This window comes from Siphateles boraxobius, unplaced genomic scaffold (assembly GCF_051911475.1).
Source record: "Siphateles boraxobius isolate OS27281-9 unplaced genomic scaffold, OSU_SipBor_1 22, whole genome shotgun sequence".
Lineage (NCBI taxonomy): Eukaryota > Metazoa > Chordata > Actinopteri > Cypriniformes > Leuciscidae > Siphateles > Siphateles boraxobius.
Window position 1 is genome coordinate 22,154,992 of NW_027508833.1, and position 21,348 is coordinate 22,176,339.

The 21,348-nt window shown below is 40.9% G+C and overlaps 1 protein-coding gene across 12 annotated transcripts in view; it reads right to left on the reverse strand.

Annotated features, from left to right (window-relative positions):
- Positions 1-21,348, reverse strand: part of ppp1r13ba (protein phosphatase 1, regulatory subunit 13Ba) — a 51,768-nt gene that overhangs the window by 4,878 nt on the left and 25,542 nt on the right. For 3 of the 12 annotated variants that reach the window (XM_077239076.1, XM_077239069.1, XM_077239075.1), the window contains 7 exons: positions 18,538-18,605; positions 7,055-7,156; positions 5,153-5,327; positions 4,044-4,240; positions 1,475-1,615; positions 954-1,146; positions 152-265 (listed from right to left, as the gene is read on the reverse strand). In XM_077239076.1, the coding sequence (XP_077095191.1) occupies positions 152-265; positions 954-1,146; positions 1,475-1,615; positions 4,044-4,240; positions 5,153-5,327; positions 7,055-7,156; positions 18,538-18,605 (990 nt within the window). Of the gene's footprint in view, positions 1-151; positions 266-953; positions 1,147-1,474; positions 1,616-4,043; positions 4,241-5,152; positions 5,328-7,054; positions 7,157-10,914; positions 11,461-18,537; positions 18,609-18,798; positions 18,934-21,348 lie in introns of those variants that run through there. The other 9 variants (XM_077239074.1, XM_077239073.1, XM_077239068.1 and 6 more) reach the window with 7 other exon arrangements.

Here is a 21,348-nt window from a genome sequence, read left to right on the forward strand (position 1 = left end):
TATTTATATGTTATTTATCTACAACATAAAATCAAACATGGTTTTTAAATGTCTCATAAAGGCAAATATCTGTCTTGTAAGTAGAAGTGCAATCCTGTTTTATGCACTCTGATCAAAGATTTCATCTCGATATCATGCCCGAAAAACTCACTAGAAGTACAGTTGGAGTCTGTGGGGGCCTCTGAGGATTGCACCAGAGGGTCCACTATGATGTCTAAGTCTGAGACCTTCCATGGGCCTGCAGGCATCCTCACCCTCTCTTCCTCTGTCCCGCCGCCCCCAAATGTGACACACAAGCATGACACACGAATAGGGGAGGAGATAAAAGGTGACAGACATGAGAAAATGAAAAAGCATGTTAGCAATAAAGGCTAGAAAAAAACAAACATAAAGATGTTTTAGTATGACATTGATGAGAATATCTGAATAAAGATACATTTCTAAACTTGGTGCTTCTGAGCTCCCCTTTTATATGGGAAGAGTATTGCAATTCTTCATCAAACTGTATTGTTTGCACTATGATGCCAAGAATGATAAAGACTTGCTATTGTGACATGTCAGGAAAATATGTGAAGCATAGAAAGAAATCTGAACTGAGCTGAATGAATGATTTTATAGAAGGGGTGAGAAAGAAGATTCATTTTCACAAGGAAAGCCAGTGAGCAGATTTCTGCTGTTGCGTGATTGATACACATAGCCTTCAAGAGGCAAGCATAATGAGATGATATATCTTTCATCATTTACGTAGTACTATCTTGCTGATTGGGGTCATGAACCATGTATACCCATATGATGCTCATCGTTTTACCACAGAGAGCATTTATTTGGACATTTTCTGTGTGAGAGCACCAAGACTTTTCTCAATGATGCATTAATCCATGGACAAATCTCCAGAATTCCTATAGCAGTTTATGGTTACAAAATTCTTTCAAGGAATAAGAGGAAAGACTGACCTGACTTGGAACGAGCATGGTTGACTGTAGCAGAAGTGGCGAGAGACTGTGGCTTCAGGGGATCAGGAGGTAAAGTGTAGCATCCTTCCTGTTGCCCGGGCACCGGTATCTGGATATAGGGACAGACTGCTGCCACCCGCCCAGAACTGCCTGGGGTGGGCTGAGGGGAGGGAGGACCACTCATTCGGCCAAGCTGTAGAGAAGAAGAATGGTTAATCAAACCCAATAGGGACAAGTTTGCAAGAAACGGCTAGTCAATACAGTACTAGTGTTTACACCTAAAAATATGCTGCGTTTATATCAACAAACACCCTTGAATGCAATTTGTATGCATATGAGAGGTCAAACACTTTGCTTCAAAATCATTTGAGCTTAAAATGCTGGGTTTAACTAATTCCAGGGTCTCTTTAAAAACCATTAAGTAATGATTTACAATGCAGGCAGCTTGATGTAATATTACAGATCTGGTGTACTAATCTGCATGTGGCACTGCAGTTGCAGGCGGGTTCTTTATCACTTGCCTCTGCTTTTTTCTTGTAGAGACGCTCTCTGAGGTCCCCAATACGCTTGTCCATCATGGTCACCTCCATGTTACGCTTGTTAAGCATATCCTTGTGTTGCTGTAGCTTGCTATTCTGCTCCTGATTTAGCTTGTTCCGGATCTAAATGTTAATACAATCATACATGCGTCATACACACGCATACAGAACTGATGATTGTTACTGCATCTGTATATTTGCCCCATCTCATCAAATGTCACCTGTGGAGACTTTACCACCGAATGGCAGAGGCTAGAGGTGGTCATTGTCACTGGCTGCACAATCTCAGTGATTTTGTTTTCGGCAGCAATGAACCTTCTAGTTAAATCAGCAGAGAAGTTGCGTCGAGGCGCAGTGTTGGCAAGTCCACATCCATCAGGTACCTATAAGAGCATTTATGGACGACCTCACCATCACGGCAAAATCAGTACCTGAAGGGAGATGGATCTTGGAGGATCTGGTTGAGCTCACCGATTGTGCAAGGATGGAGTTCAAACCAGAAAAGTCCAGAAGCCTTGTATTGGGGAAGGGGCCCATCCAGGGCCGGTTCCGCTTCAGAATCAAAGATACCATCATCCCAACGGTCCAAGAGAGACCGGTGAACAGCTTGGAGAAGTGGTACAGGGCAGACTTCAATGATAAGCAGAGTAGTGAGGGAGATGATTATCCAGATAGATACCTGGATGACATCCCTAGGGAAGAGCGGCCTACCCGGCAAGTATAAGGCCTGGGGTTACCAACACGGGGTACTCCCTTGGCTGCTCTGGCCTCTGCTTGTTTATGAGATCCCTCTCTCTACCATCAAGGGATTGGAGAGGAAGATTAACACCTATTTGAGGAGGTGGCTGGGTGTCCCAAAAAAAGCTTCTGCTTCATTGGCTTGTATAGCACAGGCAGCAAGCTGCAGCTGCCAGTGACATCAGTGGTCGAGGAGTATAAAGCGACAAAGACACGTTAGGCCATGATGCTGCGAGACAGCAAGGACGAAAGAGTACGCCAAGCAGGTATTGTGGTCAGGACAGGTCGTAAATGGTCAGCCAGCAGAGCGCTGACGAAGGCTGAGGATCGACTGCATCATGCTGACATCGTTGGGACAGTAGCTCTGGGCAGGCTTGGACTGGGTTGCTCCACCAGAACGAACTGGAAAAAAGACCCAAAAAAACATCGCGGCATGGTGCAAAGGGAGGTCCGTAAAGCAGATGAGGAAACCTGGCATGTCAAGGCTGTTACCATGAATAAAACAGGGCAGCTGGACAAGGTGGGAGGGCGTACGAGAAAGGGCCCTGACGCGGCAGGACATCTGGACCATGGAAGGACGTCGGATAAAGTTCTTGATGTGTTCTATCTACGATGTCCTGCCTACTCCATCAAACCTCCATATTTGGGGGATGGCAGATAGCCCCAGCTGCACGTTGTGTGGAAAGCCAGCCAATCTTGAGCACGTCCTTTCAGCATGCAGGTCAAGTTTGGCAGACGGGAAATTCTGGTGGCGTCACGATAAGATCCTGTCTCGGTTGGCGTGGAACAGGCAAGGAAGAAAGTTAAACAACTTTCCAATGAGCACCACTTTATCCATTTCGTCAGGAGAGAGCACTGCAGCAGGACGGAGGAGCAGAGGGATCCTGGCCTCAGCAAATAACTGGGAGATGCTGGCAGACCTGAAGAAGCAGCTCAAATTCCCAGAGGAGATAGCACTCACTAGCCTCAGACCAGATATTGTCCTCTTGTCTAGAGGTACCAAGCAGGTGGTGCTCATAGAGTTAACAGTACCTTGGGAAGAGAGGATGGAGGAGGCACATGAGCATAAGCGCAAAAAATATCAAGGCCTTACCCTCGAGAGCCAAAAAAATGGATGGAAGGCCTGGAATCTACCAGTAGACGTCGGCTGCAAAGGTTTTGCTGGACAGTCGCTCTGGAGAACCCTTGAATTTTTGGAGATTGAAGCGATGGCCAAGAAACGGCTGATAGGCAATGTCACTGAACAGGCGGAAAAAGCATCAAATTGGATTTGGATACAGTGGGAGGTGCGGTGGCAATGCAAACCTGTTGAAAGACTAAAAATGGCATAGAGTTGGATGGTGGTCAGCAGGGGTATATCCAGGACGCTGGATCTGCTGTCGAGCCCTCCCGAGGTGTTATGTGCTTAAATCGACGAAACACCAAGGAAGGGGGGTGCCCATCTGATGACCAGCTGTAGCCACCAAACTCTTGTGTTGTTGAGAAATGTAGCCAAGCCTTGAGCTGACCCAGGGAGAAGGACGGTGCTTGAATGGAGGAGAGAAGGAGAGGAGAGAGCGATGCCACTGGCGCACAGATGTACAGGCAGAGTGCCTGTAAAGGTGGACCAGCTGCAATGATCAAATCGTTTTTGCAAATATATTATAATTACATGTTTTGCAACTAATTTATGCAATATCACTCTGGGGCGCAAACTGTAACACAAAACACTTCAGAGAAGATTTAACCAGATTTCTGGGGAGATCAAAGTTAACAAAAAAAAGTTATATACTGTAGTCTCTGTACAGTACAATGCCAACATCATGTAGCCTACCTGCAGTTCCTGGTAAAGTTTGCGGAGTTCCAGTGCAGCATTGCTGGTCACTGGTCCCCCCAGAGGCTGCAGTCCATTGAGACGCCCCCGTCGCAGATCGTCTAGCTGCTGCGTGAGCTGGTCCACCTTGACCATGGCCGACTGCAGCTCTGCCTGCTTTTCCTGGAACAGGCTGCTAACATGCTCAATTTCTGCAGCTGAAAGACACACACAAAGCATTCCAATTATAAATACACTATCGTAGTGTGCAAATGGATGCACGATTGTTGATATGCTTCATATACTATATGTTAGTGTCTGTGGATTTTTCAAGTGTGGGTGTGTTCGAGCAAGTGTGGGAGTGAGGTCCAGTGCAATTGTCCACTCCCCAAGTCCACATGCCATAAGACAAATTGTCAATAGAGAGGAATGGTATTGTGATCTTGGTTTTTATCTCATGAATGTCATGAGGGGGTGAAATCTTCCCCAGGCTCTTCCACACCCCAAATAGAACTCCTTGTTTCAAAGTTCAGAAATGCTGTCATTAAATGATCCACTGCCAGGAACAGAGAGGGAGTGGACGGCAAAAGCAACTGGAGCAAGGGATGAAATTCCACTGTGTGCTCTAACAATAGTAATAACCGTTAGCTTCATACCAAGCAGTTTGATTTTTTAGAGAGACTTTTTTTGTGCACAGTTGCCTTAGAATGGCAGTATTACAGGGACAATCACCCTGGAGGAATCTGAGGTTAAGTGCTGTGCTCAAGGGCACAATAGAGTGGTGCAGGGACAACATCAAAACCCAGAAGTTTAATTTGCCAGCGGTTTCCTGAAGATTTTCCTATGAGGTTTTTCAATTCATAGGTCAACAGAGTTTGAAGATACTTTTCAATCTTGCTATGATTGTGGAATAGCGTGTAAATTTAGATTTCATGTTGACTTTAACCACTATGTCACATCACCATAAAAACACAGTCCTGGGCTAAAGGATATTGTAGTCAATATTATAGTCGGTCATCATATAGCATTTTAATCATATAGCAAGTTTCAGAGAACACATACAAGTAAAATCCGTTTATAAAGGGAGCAATCTGAAGCATTTTCAAGTCTATTAACATGGCTGTACATACACAGGTTTCCGTTAATGAGTTTGCTGTAGTCCACTTGGCCCCTCATGGCACGGACCTTCTTGAGTTTGGCTTCTTGACTGTCCACCTTTTCCCTCAACCTCTGGAGCTTCTCACTCTCAGACACGGACTGGCCCTGACGTGGGTCCTGTTGCTTCAGATACCGCAATCGTTGCTCCTAAATGCGGAGAGGAGAGGAAACGGAAGGACAGGAGAGGGTAACAGTCAATTTCAAAATTGGGGGGGGGGGGGGGGGGGGACATGCTCCACATATCATTAAAACAGACACGTGACAAATCAACAAAAGCCCTTTCTCACACCTCACTACGCACAGTGGAGAGCTGCGAGAGAATGGGATGGAAACAATAAGGAAGGAACAGGTAAGATGGTAAAAGAGAGAGAAAAGAGACAATAGAAATAGAAATAAAAGAACATCAACTTAATTTAAGTGCCAATTCAGATTTAGTGTAAGCAAAGCTATTACATGTTCCTTACTAAAAAAAAATGCAAGAGAATCATACTGTAATTACTCCAACTGAATATGAAAGATTCAGTTATGTGGGATATTACAACATAACACAAAAAGTGAATGTATGATGAATGAGACTGAAATAGAAAGTGGAGGGAAGCACAGGCATTCGTGCTGATAAGCACTTTCAGGTCTGCTTTAGAATGAGCAAATATAAAGCCAGGCCTAACAGTCCCAGAGTGTTGACTCGACACAATCCAGTGTTAAATGAACGGACAAACAAACAAAGCATGTTTTTAACCACAGGGATAATACCTTTAGTTATATACAACATGTTTGTTTGAAATATTCATGCACTTTTTTTGTATTCTTTCATTTATTTTTGTTTTTATCTCTATACAATGTTTAAAGTTGTCTGACATGTTGAAAATTGCCTCAAATCTGCATTATCTATTCACAAACAATTTGTATTAGCAATATAAAACCAATAAAAATGCAATAAATAAATTAGCAATTCAACAACCACCTCTACCTGAAAAGTTTTAAACAGACATGCATTTGTTTACCTTACAACGGGTGAGTTAACTTGATGGCTTCTTGATACTTTTTCATGAAATACACAGTCCATTATACTTCAGAGAACATAGCTAGGCCCTCTTGTCTGCGATTTCCCAAGCATTCTGGTAATTTTTCCCCCGGGAACTGACTACACCTTCACGAGTACACGTACATGCCATCCACACTCAATCTCCAGTGGTCTTAACGTCAACCCTCTTCCTGACAGCTGCGGTTCCATGCTGATGTAATTTCCTATGTGAACAGAGTCTCTTTCCTGTTGTTTTTTAAGGAAAATAACTTTGCGACCATGTATGCAACACGCATATTCTCTCCAGTGCTAACCTAAGTGTGATATTCAACCATCACACGCTGACCTCAAGACAATATCTCCATCACAGAGACAAACAATTCTCAAAACACAATATCAAAACAGCCGAATTAACCGAATGACGTCAGGCTCAAGTGCACTAGCTGCACATTTAAAATGCAAATCATTCAGGCTTTTAGAAAATTCCTGACATGGCCGCATGGAACCAGGCTAGTACAATTAATCAAACATGACAGTTCATGCACTCCCCAGATGATATGACCATGTGTTCACATTGCCCCTTATGCATGCATGTACACCTGCTTATGGCGAACCACAGGGGTCTTCGTTTTAATAAGCAGAAGTCAGCAGACCAACAGAGCACCATTAACAGATCTGAAAATGACTCTAAAATAAAAGATGCATATCTTATCCTAAGTAAAACTGGACTTGTTTGGGACAGGACAAGGCCATTTCTTTTCAATTGAACAGTCCAGACACAAGAAGAGGAAAAAGATTGTAGACAAATGAATAAATAAAGAGATAAGAGGCTTCATATGGTGGATCCTACCTTAGCTATCAGCATTTGTTGCTGTGTTTCGATCTGCTGTTGCTGTCGCATTGCCATCTCCTGCAGCTCTGACAGCGTTAACTCCACACGTGGATTCCCCACCTACATACACGCACACACACACACACACACACACAAAGTAACGTAAAATCAGTTTTGCAAACAAACAGGCTAAACTTCCCTTGTTCAAACAAAACAAAAACTACATTTTGTTTTTTAATGAAATATTTCCAATAAAATAAAAATGATCAGCCATCTTTAGAATCAAATTAGTTTCAAATTAGTAGTCAACAGACTGTATATTACCCAATGCTGATATTCATCTCTCACAATATATGTAATACAAATTAATGGTGACAAGTGAGGTGTACACAAAATTGCTGAAATTATAAAAAAAATACAAACCAATATTTACTTTGATTTACTCAATAATATTAGAAAACAGAAACTAATACATAAATAGGCCAAATATTGTCTGCTTAATTATTATATTGGTTTATAACTAGTTAAAATCAAATACAATGTTTTCTTAGGTATTCAAAGGCATTCTCAACTAGGCAATATCTAAAATAAATTCAATCAAAGGGTTACAATATAATACAATTTCATTTTATTTATTTTTAGATTAATTTTATACTGGTGCTGTTCTGTATGTCTGGCCTAGGGGCCGTTTACACAACACCGTTTTCAACAACAAAAAAAAAGCATTTTGGCTGTCCTTTTTAAAGACGACAGTATTTTGGGGGCCTGAAAATGCAAACTTCTGAAAACGGATTTCAAAGTGCAAGTTTTTGAAAATGATTCCAGTATCGTGTCCGTATAAACTACAAAACGCAAATTTGTTAGAAAAGTTTAGTGTTATTGTAGGTTAGTGTAGGTGCATAGTAAAAGTGACATCGCCAACTACTGGCCTGGCATGCATAATACAGCGTTTTTAGTCATTTTCCCGGAACCGTGTGAATAGGGATAGTTTTGACAATGTTGTTGTCTGTATGCAAAACCCCGTTTTTAGCAAATAGTTGTCATGTAAAGCATCTCAGACGAGCTAGGCAGGTACAGCTGGTAGGGACCTTAAATTACCATATATGTTTTTTGCATTTTCATACTAGTTTGTGCCAGCAACTGACCACCATTGTCCATCTAAAACAAGTTTAGAATTTAAACTGGTCCAAGCTGTTGATTTCAGCAGGGTAGACAGCTGTGTGGCATTGAGCAAAATAAATATCAGCAGTAAACAACAACAACTCAACTGGTACAATCAAAAAATATATAAATCACCATAAAATCACGAGGAAATGTCTAGAGAGACTGAACAGGATGCTTACAGTTATGCCATGTCCTGCAATTGTGTAAACTCACTTATATACACACAATAACATTCATTCACTCATATTTAACAATATAGGCACCCTCAAAACACAAATGTATACAGCGACACTCAAAAGAACAATTAACAAGAGTCTATTTATTTGCATATTTCTAAATTTCATAAACAAAACCGGGATAGTCTTTATGTCTGACATATCAGTATTGCACACGTTCAAAATAATTGAGTCATTGGCTTCTCTCAATTCCCATAACTGGCTCACTGCACACGTTATACTTATAATGACTAAAACATCTGACAGAGCCCAGTGAGTCAGAGCAGTACTGCGAAAACCTCATTTATCTGTGGAGGGTACATCTATCTAAATGATCCCATTGAGGCATCACTGAGATTTGTTTAAGAAAAGTAAATGTGGCAAATCTATGTTCAAATTAGGGCTGGCTAGAACCGGCACTATATATCCTCCTAGAGGTCTCTGTGCTGTCAGATAAAGCAGAAATACTCAACTCTGATAGTCAACTGCACTGGTGTCTAATAGGAAAAAGCTGTCTGTTAATATTCACATTCATCTCAATGGCCGTTGACTGACTGAATAATGCAGGTGATTTGAAATGAGCCATTTTTGCAGATTGGCGCTCAGCACTGCATCAAGTTGAAGCCAATCACCATGAGCTGTAAATACCATGTGATTAATTACTTGATTAAATGTAGCCTATAAGGACATACTGGGAAAGACTGAGCAAAGAGTCATGCAACATTACAAATAATCTACCATCAAAAAAACAAAGGCTTTCTCTGCCATACAAACATTCAGGGAAACATTCTTTCATGGAAAAATCTAAATTAAATCAGGGAGTGACGTTTTTGGAATCTTGGATGTCTCCTCTTTGAAAGGATTTCGCCTGAAATGTGGTACTAGCCACAGAAAATGAGGTCACCCCTGGGGCCATTCTGGTGTTGGTGAGCACCTGGTGCTTCTGATGGAACAGAACCTCTTTTTAGGATTAGATCGCTCACAAAGTATTAAACACACTCACCTATTACATTATCAACCCACCCTGCATAAACTGAAGCATGAGGAATGTTTTAAAATACCTTACAGCAAAATTAGTGATTTTGTGACTAAAGCATATTAAATTACATTTATCTACAACAATATTATCTAATCTCTCTTTACCTCTCCTTTTTACCCTTTTTCACATAATATGACATAGTCCATTAGGTCATCGCCTGCCCGCAGCCACTGCTATTCATATCTCGCCTGACAAATGAGCCATAATTAGAGTACTTTTAGTTCCTCCTGACACAAGAACAATTCTCACCAATGCTCTTTTAGAGGTCTGACATGGCAACTCCTGAAAATGACAGTTTGTACCAAAAGCTTTAATTCATCACACTTAGATAATCACAATTACTACAGAGAGAGAATTCTGGCAAACCTGTAAATGGATAGTTGACAAATAGCACAATTTTTATCACATAATCATACATTCACAAAGGGCCCATCATCAGCAGCATGTGATTGAGAGATGCGAGAGAAAAGTTAAAGATGGAAAGATTTATTTATTTTGCAACAAATTTTGTCATGTCAACAATTTTCTTTGTGGCAGGTAATATGCATATATTGCCAAAGCAAAATGTATTCAGAATACATATTTTATCTAAATATACATTATATTATATTTTATCTAAATGTTCAATGTTGGTGCATTGCCGATATAAAAAAAACCATGCAAATTATAAACCATAAATTATTATATGAAGCATTTCCCCAGTATGGTAGCTATAGGGAAAAGTGATGATTATTCTAAAAATAGTGATAATGAGCTTTGATATTTCAAATACAAAATGGCTGCAATTGCAAAAGATGACATTCAATATTCAAATATTTTGCCTGATATAAGCTAATAGGAGAAATCATAAAATATAATTTTCCATATTAGTTTTACCTCTATCCCATTTCTGTGGCACTCTACAATCACTTTTTTCCCAACATTAAAATTTTAGTAGTTTTTAGCTTTTATATGTATAAGACCAAGAGTAGGCTATATTTTAAGGGTTTTTGTCTTGTTTTGCATTTTTGTGCCATTTCTACCTTTTTTAAGCTTAGAGAAATTGTTCGATAGTCACTCCACAAATATGAGATCACAAAAACTGCATTTATAGCCTAATAATTATACATAATATATTAGAAAAATGCCGTTTAAAGTTTTAATTGTAGATGAACTACAGCATTTCGACACTCACTGTCTGAAAAGTCATGTCATAAATACCCAATTATTAGCCTATGTCAGGTAAGGCGAGAGCATCCCTTCACTTTACATATGCTACATACTGCTGTGATCGATCAGCTCATGTAACTACAACAAAGTAGGCAATTATCCAACACTTTGACACTTGTCACAACTGGTCAATCCTTCTTCCAACAAACTAACAGTCTGAAATTTGAGTAAACCGGTTCTGTGCTTCCCAAATCAATGCTACACAGACCAAAGCTTAAGAATACACTTTAAAAAGGGGGCGCGGAAATTACCTGGTGAGAGTCCCAGGTTATTCTGCATGATCGGACCTTAATTTTGCTGCATTGTCCTTCAGCAGTGAATTCCTGCACAGTCTCGACGTGGTTCCACTCCATTTCTAGCAGTCAGGTGCGCGTTTCCGAGAAAAGCATCGGCACTGTGTGGACGGATGCAGTGCAGCTGTAGTATCTGCGGTGTTGTGCTCGTTATGAGACCCCAGAGTCACACTAACACAGCCGCAATCCTCTCTCCAAAAAGCAGGAGTGAAGTCGCCCAGCACATTAGCGATGAGTCAGGCTGTCATCCCCACTCCGCGCGGCTGACTTTACGTGTTTTTGCTTACTATACATAGTTAAGTCTCGTGACTCTGATGAGCAATTACAGTAGGCTACATTAAACACTAATATTTTGGAAAGAAAGGCGTGACCTTTGTAAAATGTTAACGTGAATCTGTGATGATGGAGACTGCGTAAGTTTTTTTTCCTCCCCAGGCTCAATTTTGACGTGCAAGCACTCTTGCTCTTAATGTGTGTGCGTGTTTCTCCTGCCCGGAGTAGACTGCAGTAGTGATGTCTGATTCCTGAATCAATTGTTCTTTTGAGTCGAATCTTTTCAAGGAATCGGTTGAACAAATTCACAAACCCGGTCTAAGCGATTCATTTAAACAATTCTCAACATCATCACCTTTACAGCTCAGAAACAAACTAGCCTAGGCCTACTGTTTTGATCAATATAATCAAAGATCATCACATTTATTAGTTTTTTTTCTTTATATTTTCTTGATACGAGTCTATTTAATATCATAGCCTAGGCCCTAGGCCTATTTTTTATTTTATTAATTTCTTTCTTTAATATTGTTATTGTTATAACAATATAGGCTAACCTTTATTTACACACACATATATATATATATATATATATATATATATATAGAATATAGGCCGTTTATTCTATGATTAGATTTTTAAGCCTACAATGCTTTAGAAATATTGTATGTAAACACAATAATGCCAATAAAGTAGCCTACTTTAAATTCAAATGTAAAGATTCTGACTGAATCATTGCCGGATGGCAGTGACGTTTGACATTACTCCCGGATGGGTTCAGGCGCAGTAGCCTAATCTGGTTTAACAATTCACAACTGAATTTAACAATTTATCAGGTGAAATTGTATCGCAAACATTCAAAACAAACCCCGTTGCTAACAATTAGAGCCTCAATTTGGCACAACACTAAATTACGAATAGATAAGAGGCCTTTCTGCTTGATACAGTGGGCTAATAAAGGAATATGGTTCTTAGATAACCTTTATGAGAGGTTATCTAAGAACCTCTCATAAAGGTTTATGAGAGGGAAAATGTGGTCTCATTTAATTATTTGAAACAAACTTAAAAACTATTCGAACACTTACTTTTGGAAATACCTCCAAACATCTCCATGCAACTCTTAAAAATGGTCCTGACCTACCAACGGATGTTAATTTTAACAGATGCTACTGGACTCCAAGCAGATTGGCTAGACAAAACTAAGAGATACTCCACTGTGCTGGTGCATGGTGTAATGGGGTGATGATTAAGTTGGGGTATGAGGTAAAAACCAAAACATGTTACTGTTAAAAAAAAATTAACTGATGTTGTTCATGTTCAAAAAAGCAAAAACTAGGAGAAAAATTCTGATTAACTTCAGCGAATCGTTTTGCTTAAATGATTCAATTCAATTCTGAACTAATCGCTGCAACTTTCAAAAATACATTGTATTTAAGTTTATGATTTCAACATGGCATCTAGGCCTACTTCAATTTTCTACCGCCAATAATTTATTTTACAGGTAATTTACCAGAGCAATGCTATTCGGTTCAAATGATCCGAGTCAGGCGGTTCAAAAAAAAAAGATTCGTTCGCGAAGCGGACATCAGTCAGTGCACGCACACACACAGAGAGAGAGAGAGACACCCCTCCTCTCCCGGGAGCACCGCTGTCAGACTGCCCGTGCTGCGCCACAGCTGCCCCGTACTCACTTACTCCCAGATGCGTGACTCTACAGATAATCTGACAATAATTTTTGCAGCTTTGCGACACAACATGTGCTTAAAAATACGCCATGCATTGTAGTGCACAAGAGGATGTGGATGAAATGGATATTTAACAAGAATACACGTCAATTTAACTTACATAAAGTGCCATACATTGACACCATGCTACATTTTCCTCCTCCAAGAGGGGCACTATTCTTACTTCAAAAAATACATATAATGGTACACATTCAATTTAATGTCATGCATAGGCCTACATATCACAAAGGTGCATATTTTGTAATAACGTTTTTGCCATTAAAATTAAAATGCTGTCTCAATAAGAAAACAACAATGGGTTAAAATGCAACATTTTAAAAATGCATGTCTTTCAGCAGGATGTGATGATGTGGGTAATGTGGCAAATCCATATTAGTATTCCAACAGTGACAAGCAATTTAACAAGACAGTTTTTGTACTAGTAGGATGAGGTATCTTGGACAGAAATGGGCACAGTCGATAAGTGCTATAATAACGCTGAGCAAGCCATTTAGCTCACTCAGTATTTTAATAGCTCTTACTGACCACGGTCACTCGTCTTGCCTGACCTTCATATGTCCATATGCTGAAAAACACAGCCAGAGCCACAGGCCAAAATCTGTGCTCTCAACTTCAGCGTACACACAGAACAATATGCATCAGACAACCATGTTCTTTAGAGCAATGATTTTGTTCTGTGAAAACAGACGTTTGGAAGACAACAACCGCACAAAAATGTGCAATCCATAAGATGCATAATAATTGTTTTGAACAAAGCATCTAAGGTTTCAGTAGTGGGACTGTTCCTACAGTTGATGCACTGTGATTTGTTCTAGATAAAAGTGACCACTAAATAAGTGGTTGTATCAATGGGCAGGTTATGACCAAAATTGGGTTGCAGGTCTGCTCTGATATAGGGTTATTGAAAGCTGTAATTTTAAATGCAAAGCATAACATGCAACAAAGCATATAATTGTGCATAATTACATAAATCAACTTTAGTTTGAGGAATTTTTGTTCAAATTTATATGATTTCAGTTCTGTTTTGGGTCACAACTTAGCTACATGACAAGCATCCAATGAAAATTAAGTTGTGTTCACACTTGTACGATTCTCTTAGTTTTCTTTATGGACCCAAAAAAAGTTACATTTTGGGTGTGTTCACACTAAGCATGTTTGGTTCGATTAAAACAAACCCTACTATTGCTCAGTGCGGTTAATTTGAATAAGTGTGAACATTTCCACCCGAAACCCTGGTGCGCATCAAACAATGGGTCTGGGTCCTCTTCCAAACAAACTCTGGTGCAGTTCGACTGAAATGTGAATGCAACACGGACCAAAGACATCTAAACAAACAAAAAACAGGAAAGGATGTCACAATATGCGACAGAATGCTCAAGCACGTTGCCATTCACAGTTTGGTACAGGTATCAAAACTGCGTCTCCTTGCAGCGGATCTTTGTTTGTGTGTGTGACGGAGGGATTCCTGCCACTGTTTTGACTCCTTTACACTTATTATAAGCTCATCACAAGTTGTAAATGCCATATGTACGCACATATTCTGCATTTAGCCAAGCACACAGCATTGTTTTGGATGTTCGTCCAGTTCCTTTGCAGAACATACGTCATAAAAGCCTTTTTTGTATTGTATCTTTAGGTTCGATCTTAAAATTGAAAGTGTGCGAACGCTAAGATAAGCAGAACTAAATGTAGCCTATCTTTTTGTTTCGGAGCAAAAGACTCACTAGAACCGAACTACAAGTGTGAACACACCCTTAATCTTGGTTCGCTTAGGGGTCTTGGTCCACTTGTTTGGAGCACACCAGTGTTCGGATGGCAGCCTTCACACTGAATTCAAATGAATCGCACTAAAAGAGCAATCGCACCAGAGTACAAACCTGCCAAGTGTGAACACACACTTAGAACATGCTCATAATGCTGTCCTCAAATGCAATGACACTTTAATTCACAGCATTCGTTTATTTTTTCTGCTGCATTTAGGCAGAAACACATTGCTCTTTCATGACTATGCAGAGCACCCTTAGGGACAACATGCACAGATCTTTGGGAACTTTTCAAAGGCTAAGCATTCATCTCTACGGACAAAGCATTTGCATTCCTGCAGAACTCCTAATCGCATTTTACGGTGAATTTTGATTATCTAATAAAGTTTTATCTGCTTGGTGCAGGAAGCACAGCGCAAACGAAATGGGATCATCACAGGGAACGTTACAGGAGCATCTAAAGGCAGAAAAGGAGAGAGTGAAGGTCAATGATAGGCATATTAGAGTGGGGCAAGGTCTGTGAGCTCAGAGACAAAGCTTAAAACCAAGCCAGAAAAACAACAACGTGTCTGATGAAAGATCTTTTTATATTCCTGCATAGCCAGACTTTTAACTAACAGAATAAAAGTCTTGTCCAGATTGCAGCTTATTCTGGCCGAAAATCACACACTTAGTCAGTCAGAGATGAACCTCAAGTAAATGTAAAAGAGACCAACCACAGTTCGTTTTGTTGTAAGATGCCATTTGCGGCTGGGTTATCTAAAATTAAAAAGCATAAAACATTTCTATTCATCAAAGAATCCTGAAAAAAACTTTAAAAATCATACCAATCCAAAACATTTGAACGGTAGTGTACATCCATCTTAGCTCTCTGCAAATAGAAGCAAGCAATGCCAAATATGTGGTTTACATGCTGTTGACATGTGCAAATGACATCCTGAATAAAGTCTGATGTAATTCTGACACTCAAAGAAACAGAATCAGACTATATCAAGATAATACATGATTGTCAAATGTACAATGTACACAGTCATTCTCAGCTGCTCGTTTGTATTATCAAGGGGAGGGAGAGATTTTTGGTGTGCTGAACATGCAGCTATATATTTTGTCTTCTGGCCCTTTGACCTGGTTTAAAGTGGAGCACACTTGCAGACTTGCATATTACGCTGACAGTTTTAGAGTAAGAGTATACAATCAGGCCAGCGCAGGAGTTCAGAAGTCCTAAAGTTTATTGGCCGGATGTAATTAAAATATCATCATATGATACTGCCTGAAAGAGAATCCCCGCTGCCTGGATTATCTCTAATAACAGCTGCATTATGGGACGTGGGGAGGGCCGCATATCAGGATGCCGCAGTGAGTGTGTCACTCATTTATAACATAACCGGTGATGCTGGGAAGCTCCCAATGACCAACTGTTCAATAGCTGTGTGCCTTTAAGCGTTTTATGATTACAGCCTTGTGGAATGTTAAGCAATCTGGATATCTGGATTATACATACTACATACATCCATTTCCTTTTTCTTAAAGAGGAACTATCATGCATTTTTACATTTCCTTCTGTGTGTAATGATGCTGTTTGAGCATGAAAAATGTGTGCAAAGTTACAAGCACAAAGTTCACTCCAAAATGAGTTATCGTCTATATCAGTAAGCACTGTTTCCGAACTCCCTGAGACGCTTCGATTGTAGTCGTTTTTTCTTGAACGAACACATCACAATATTCGCTTAAGGCATACGAAAATAAAAAAGTTTTGAGGCATGGTATAGTTGTGTTGTTGCCATATTTAGATGTTAGTATTTATACCTGGGAAGTTGAAAGTCGTGGTTATGGATAGGGGCGTGACATTTCTAAAACACGCTCAAAGCAGTTGACCAATCACAACTCACTGGTCCAGCTGACCAATTAGAGCACATTGCACTATTTGGAAGGTGGGGCTTCATAGAGACAGGAACAAAAACAAAGCGCTACAGAGAGACGGGGAAGAGAGGTACTGCAACAATTTAAAAAATATATGAAAAATAATGCGTTTTCTGAACATTCAAGCGTGAAAACCTACTCTAGTTAACCCGAAAAAAAAACCAAGACTTTAAGGGCATCTTTAAAATACTGACATGGATATTTAGAGAGGAATGTAGATGTGCGTTTTTAAGCTCGGAAAAAAAGAACACCTCTTTTTTAAAAGCATTATCAGTATCAAAGAGGCATATGGAGTCGAATTCCAAGCAAACGGAAACTAGGTAGCGTTATGTAGTCGAGTGCTCTTTTGGAAACAGGGAGACCTATGTATTCTGTTTCTCTAACACTTCCTGTGTCCGCCACGTGAACCAATCCGCTGCAAATGACTGTGGTGTGGGACTGGAGCTTATCAGCACATTGCACACAAGATCCCTGCTGCGAAGCTTTCAACTTCTAACTTCCAACTGGAGCCTCTCATGCAGACCATAATTGAATGGCAACAGTCAGAACTGATTCCTAAAAGGAACAGTTCAGCCAAAAATGTAAATTCTGTCAGCTTTTACTCAACTGTTCCAAAACTGAACAACTTTCTTTAGCCTACACTTTCATACACTCTGTTCCAAATCTTCTGAGGCAGTGTTGTTATTGTTAAAGTCCTCGTGAACTGGAAGTTGCAACCCACTTTATTGCAGTGTTGTGATGTATTTCCAAGTGAAACAGAATATTCAATAGAGGGTAGGATTTTATTTTAGCGCACCTCCTCTCCATCCCTCATAGCAGACTGATGGTTGGAGGGGAGTGGTTAACGATATTTAAACCAAGCCATCAAACTGATGTCATCAGAGAGGGAACGCCATTCAGAGTAGAATTATTTTTCATTTTTTTCAGTAATGAACTTGCACGGACTAATTGTTCACCACAAGAGTAATGTGCGCTAACCAAGTAAATCGGGTCAATTTTGATTTCATGGCGACTTTAACTGAAACTAAAACTAAAACTATTGGAAATGTTTCAGATTATGAACCATTAAAATATCAATATAGGTAAAAATATGAAATAAAAAACAAACGAAAATTAGAAATAAAATAAAATGGTTGAAGTACTACAATTAAAAAAAAGCCAAAGACCATAAAAACATGAATAAAATTAATAAAAACTATAATAGTATATAAATAATACTAAAATAAGACTGTTCTAAAACCATATGTAGCTGTATGAGAGAAGACCAACATTTACAAAAAATCTTGCCCTTCTAGCTATTATAATAGCACTTGTAAATGTATATCAGTGTCATATTAGTGTTGAGTAAATGTAAATTAAAGACTAGTTTTTAAAGTTTCTCATAATTACATTTTATAATGAGCACATGTCATGTAAAGGGTGAAAGTCTATTACAGTATGCAGTGAAATGCCTGTGCTTTCAACATCCAGGATAATATGACAACAGATAATGCATTCAAAATTCATAATCACGTCAACTGTACACGATCGAAGAAAGCACATGCACAAATTAGTATATAATTTGCTCAAAAAAGGGCAACAGATGTAAGGTCCATTAGCTTTTTAAAATAGTTTTTATTCTTTCACTCCAAAAAAAGAAAATACTAATGCAGATTTACATCAAAAGAGTGCTTTTATGGCTTGAAACATGAACACTACAGAGAAACACATATGTAATGCACAGAGAGAGACCTCTGAGAGCATTGCTCACTTAAGTGCCCAACTTGTGTTTTGGCTAGACAATGTCACCGTAATTATGTAAAGCATCAGTGAGTAGCCCTCACTCGAGCCTTAAACAGCACAGAAGGGACGTGAGACTGAGAACAGCGTGAATGTGAACATACCCCATTCTCGCAGGGCTTGTCCGAGTTCCCCCGGCTCTTCCTGTCGGCCTGATCTGAAGTCTGACTTCCTGCTGGGAATAAAACAAGATTACATCACCCGTGCACTTGAACAAAGTCGAAACGGTTGCAGAGTGCAAAAACTACCAGCTGTGGGCAAGCATATATAGTGCTACTTGACAGGGGGCATTTTAATATCAACAAAACATTTAAATAATAAAACATCGCTCATACGTATAGCTGAAAAAGGAAGGAAAAGGATACCTTTCCATCTAATGAGCATGTGATCCAACAGTGGGATTTTGGCTGGCATATTAACCCTGATTACTCTTTGCCGAGACTGTAGGTTGTTTGACTACGTTTACCAACCTCCAGTCATTTCTCTTTTGTGAGTCTTTGTTTCACCAGCCAGCACTCTCAGCTCTGCCATCTATAAATAAGCAGGGGCTTAATTCTCTAAATCCAGGGCTGTGTTATTATGTGTAATCCTGTCAGAGGCTTTGGAAATACCTAGACCTTCTTGGACCGCACCGCCTCAGATAGGTCTGTACACAATCCCACTGACCGCCCTCTGCTCTCACAGACTAATTTAGAATATGGTGATACGATGAACAAGATTTATACATTTTCACATGCGAGTGCTGCTTTTCATGCAAAACTTACTGCCACAATGTTGCCAGGGCGTTACTACAAGGTGGCTAAAGTGTGGGTTTTGTGCATTGTTATAAAAAATAAAAATAAATAAAAAAATAATGAAATGAAATAAAAGCTTGATGGTTTGAGAATGAAGAAATTATAATGTAAATATTAGTATTGTAGTTTTACAGTTGTACTAAAAAATATTACAATATTTTATTACATTTAATTAAACGTGTTTTATTCTACAGTAACATTATTACAATATATTTCTTATTTTATTTATAAAAATCAGTCTTTAAGGATGGTTTGCACCCAAAATGATTAAATTTCATTTGATCATTTTGAGTGTTTTTCCAGTTCCCTTTCGAACGGTCACTTCGTATTGCGTAGCTATACGCAGTGGGGAAACTCCTTTTCCTCGATTTACTGAAGCCTTTATGTAAAGCGCATTTGCAGCTGCACAGCTAGAACATGAGCGTCTGGCTCGCTCATAGGCTGCGCTGCGGCAACTGCACATCCAATGGCGCAGGCGCCTCTGACGTGCAACCAATGAGATCACTCTGCGTCATACACGTCAGAGCCCGCCAAGGGGGCGTGACCTCAGTCTATAATAGTCCCCGAATTCGCCATTATAGCAGATTTTACTCCTTCAGCGACAAACTTCACGTCTCTGACCATTTATTGAGCCTTCGCCGTCGAACAAGCCTTCAGCCTGAGCGAGCTACAGTTCAGCAGACTACACATCTCAACCGTGTTTCTCCTGACGCCGTCTCTCCTGTGGCTATCCGGCGATATCCTTTTCAATATCTGTTTATTATGTGTTTATATCTGTATCAGCGTTGTTCCATATGCCTCGTGTTATGCGAGGCCTACGAACACGCGAGCTGCATTTCATGCCTGGGACTCTACCACGCAGAGAATGCACTCTCTGTCGGCGGATGTGCGGCCTGCGCGTGCATGCCTATCTCCGTGCTGCGAACTCGGCTAACGTTAGCTCTCTCTCGAGACGGCGGCGCCGCATCACCCGCGCTCCCTTCTCCGGCCCTACTTCAGCCGAGGAAGAAGAAGCGCCGCAGCCAACGGCATCCAGAGAGCACGGACGTTTGTGAATGCACGCCGGCCACGTCCCCGCGTGCTTCACTCACTCCAGCTCAGTCATCTCCGGTCCCGTTCGAGGGAGATCAGCGCCCCCCCACCACCACGTGGCGGGCCTCGTCTCTTTCGGCGGACCCAGCGAGGCAGGACTAACTCCGACGCTGAAATGCTTCGGATCCTAACACAGGCCGTCGCGGACCTCGAGCTCGAGTGGAACTAACCGTGCTAGCTGGCGCCGACCAGCAAAGCCCGCGAAACAGGCCTCTCAGCCCCGCCCTGCGGCTGATGCCGAACGCTTCCCGCCAAAGCCGTCCTAGCACGCAAAGGAAAGAGAGGGCACGTGTCCCGCGCTTGCCGGACCACCCTCAAAGAAGCCAGCAAAACTTCCCACAGCCCCCTGTACAGTTCAGGCGGCTGGGGATTTTATTATTGTAAACAGGCCCACAGCAGTGAGCGCGTCTTTGCAAACAAACGCCGTTTTCACGGCGACCCAAATAAAGCACACGAGCACAACACATGGGTTCACGGTCCCCCTTCACTAGGCGGCCCCTCCCTTGTTGTAACACTGACTTCCCCACACGCAAATGCTTGTGCAGTCAGTCCAACATTCAATGTGTGCACAAATCACAATATATGGGTTCACGGTCCCCCTTCACTAGGCGGCCCCTCCCCTGTTTTAACACTGACTTCCCCACACGCAAATGCTTGTGCAGTCAGTCCAACATTCAATGTGTGCACAAATCACAATATATGGGTTCACGGTCCCCCTTCACTAGGCGGCCCCTCCCCTGTTGTAACACTGACTTCCCCACGCGCAAATGCTTGTACAGTCAGTCCAACACTCAATGTGTGCAAAAATCACAATATAAGGGCATCAGGTCCCCCTATGTTAGGCGGCCCGTCCCAATCAGTGTGTCAAGCCCTAGCCACACGGGTTATAGCCTGGCAAGCTATCCCCGATGTGTCGAGTTGAGTTATAAACGCTATAAAGCGAGGCAACTCGCTCCAATTCGCTCGCAGACCCCCAAAGTTTCAGGCGGTTCTCGAGACTTCGGTGAGAAGCAACGTGGGTCACATGCT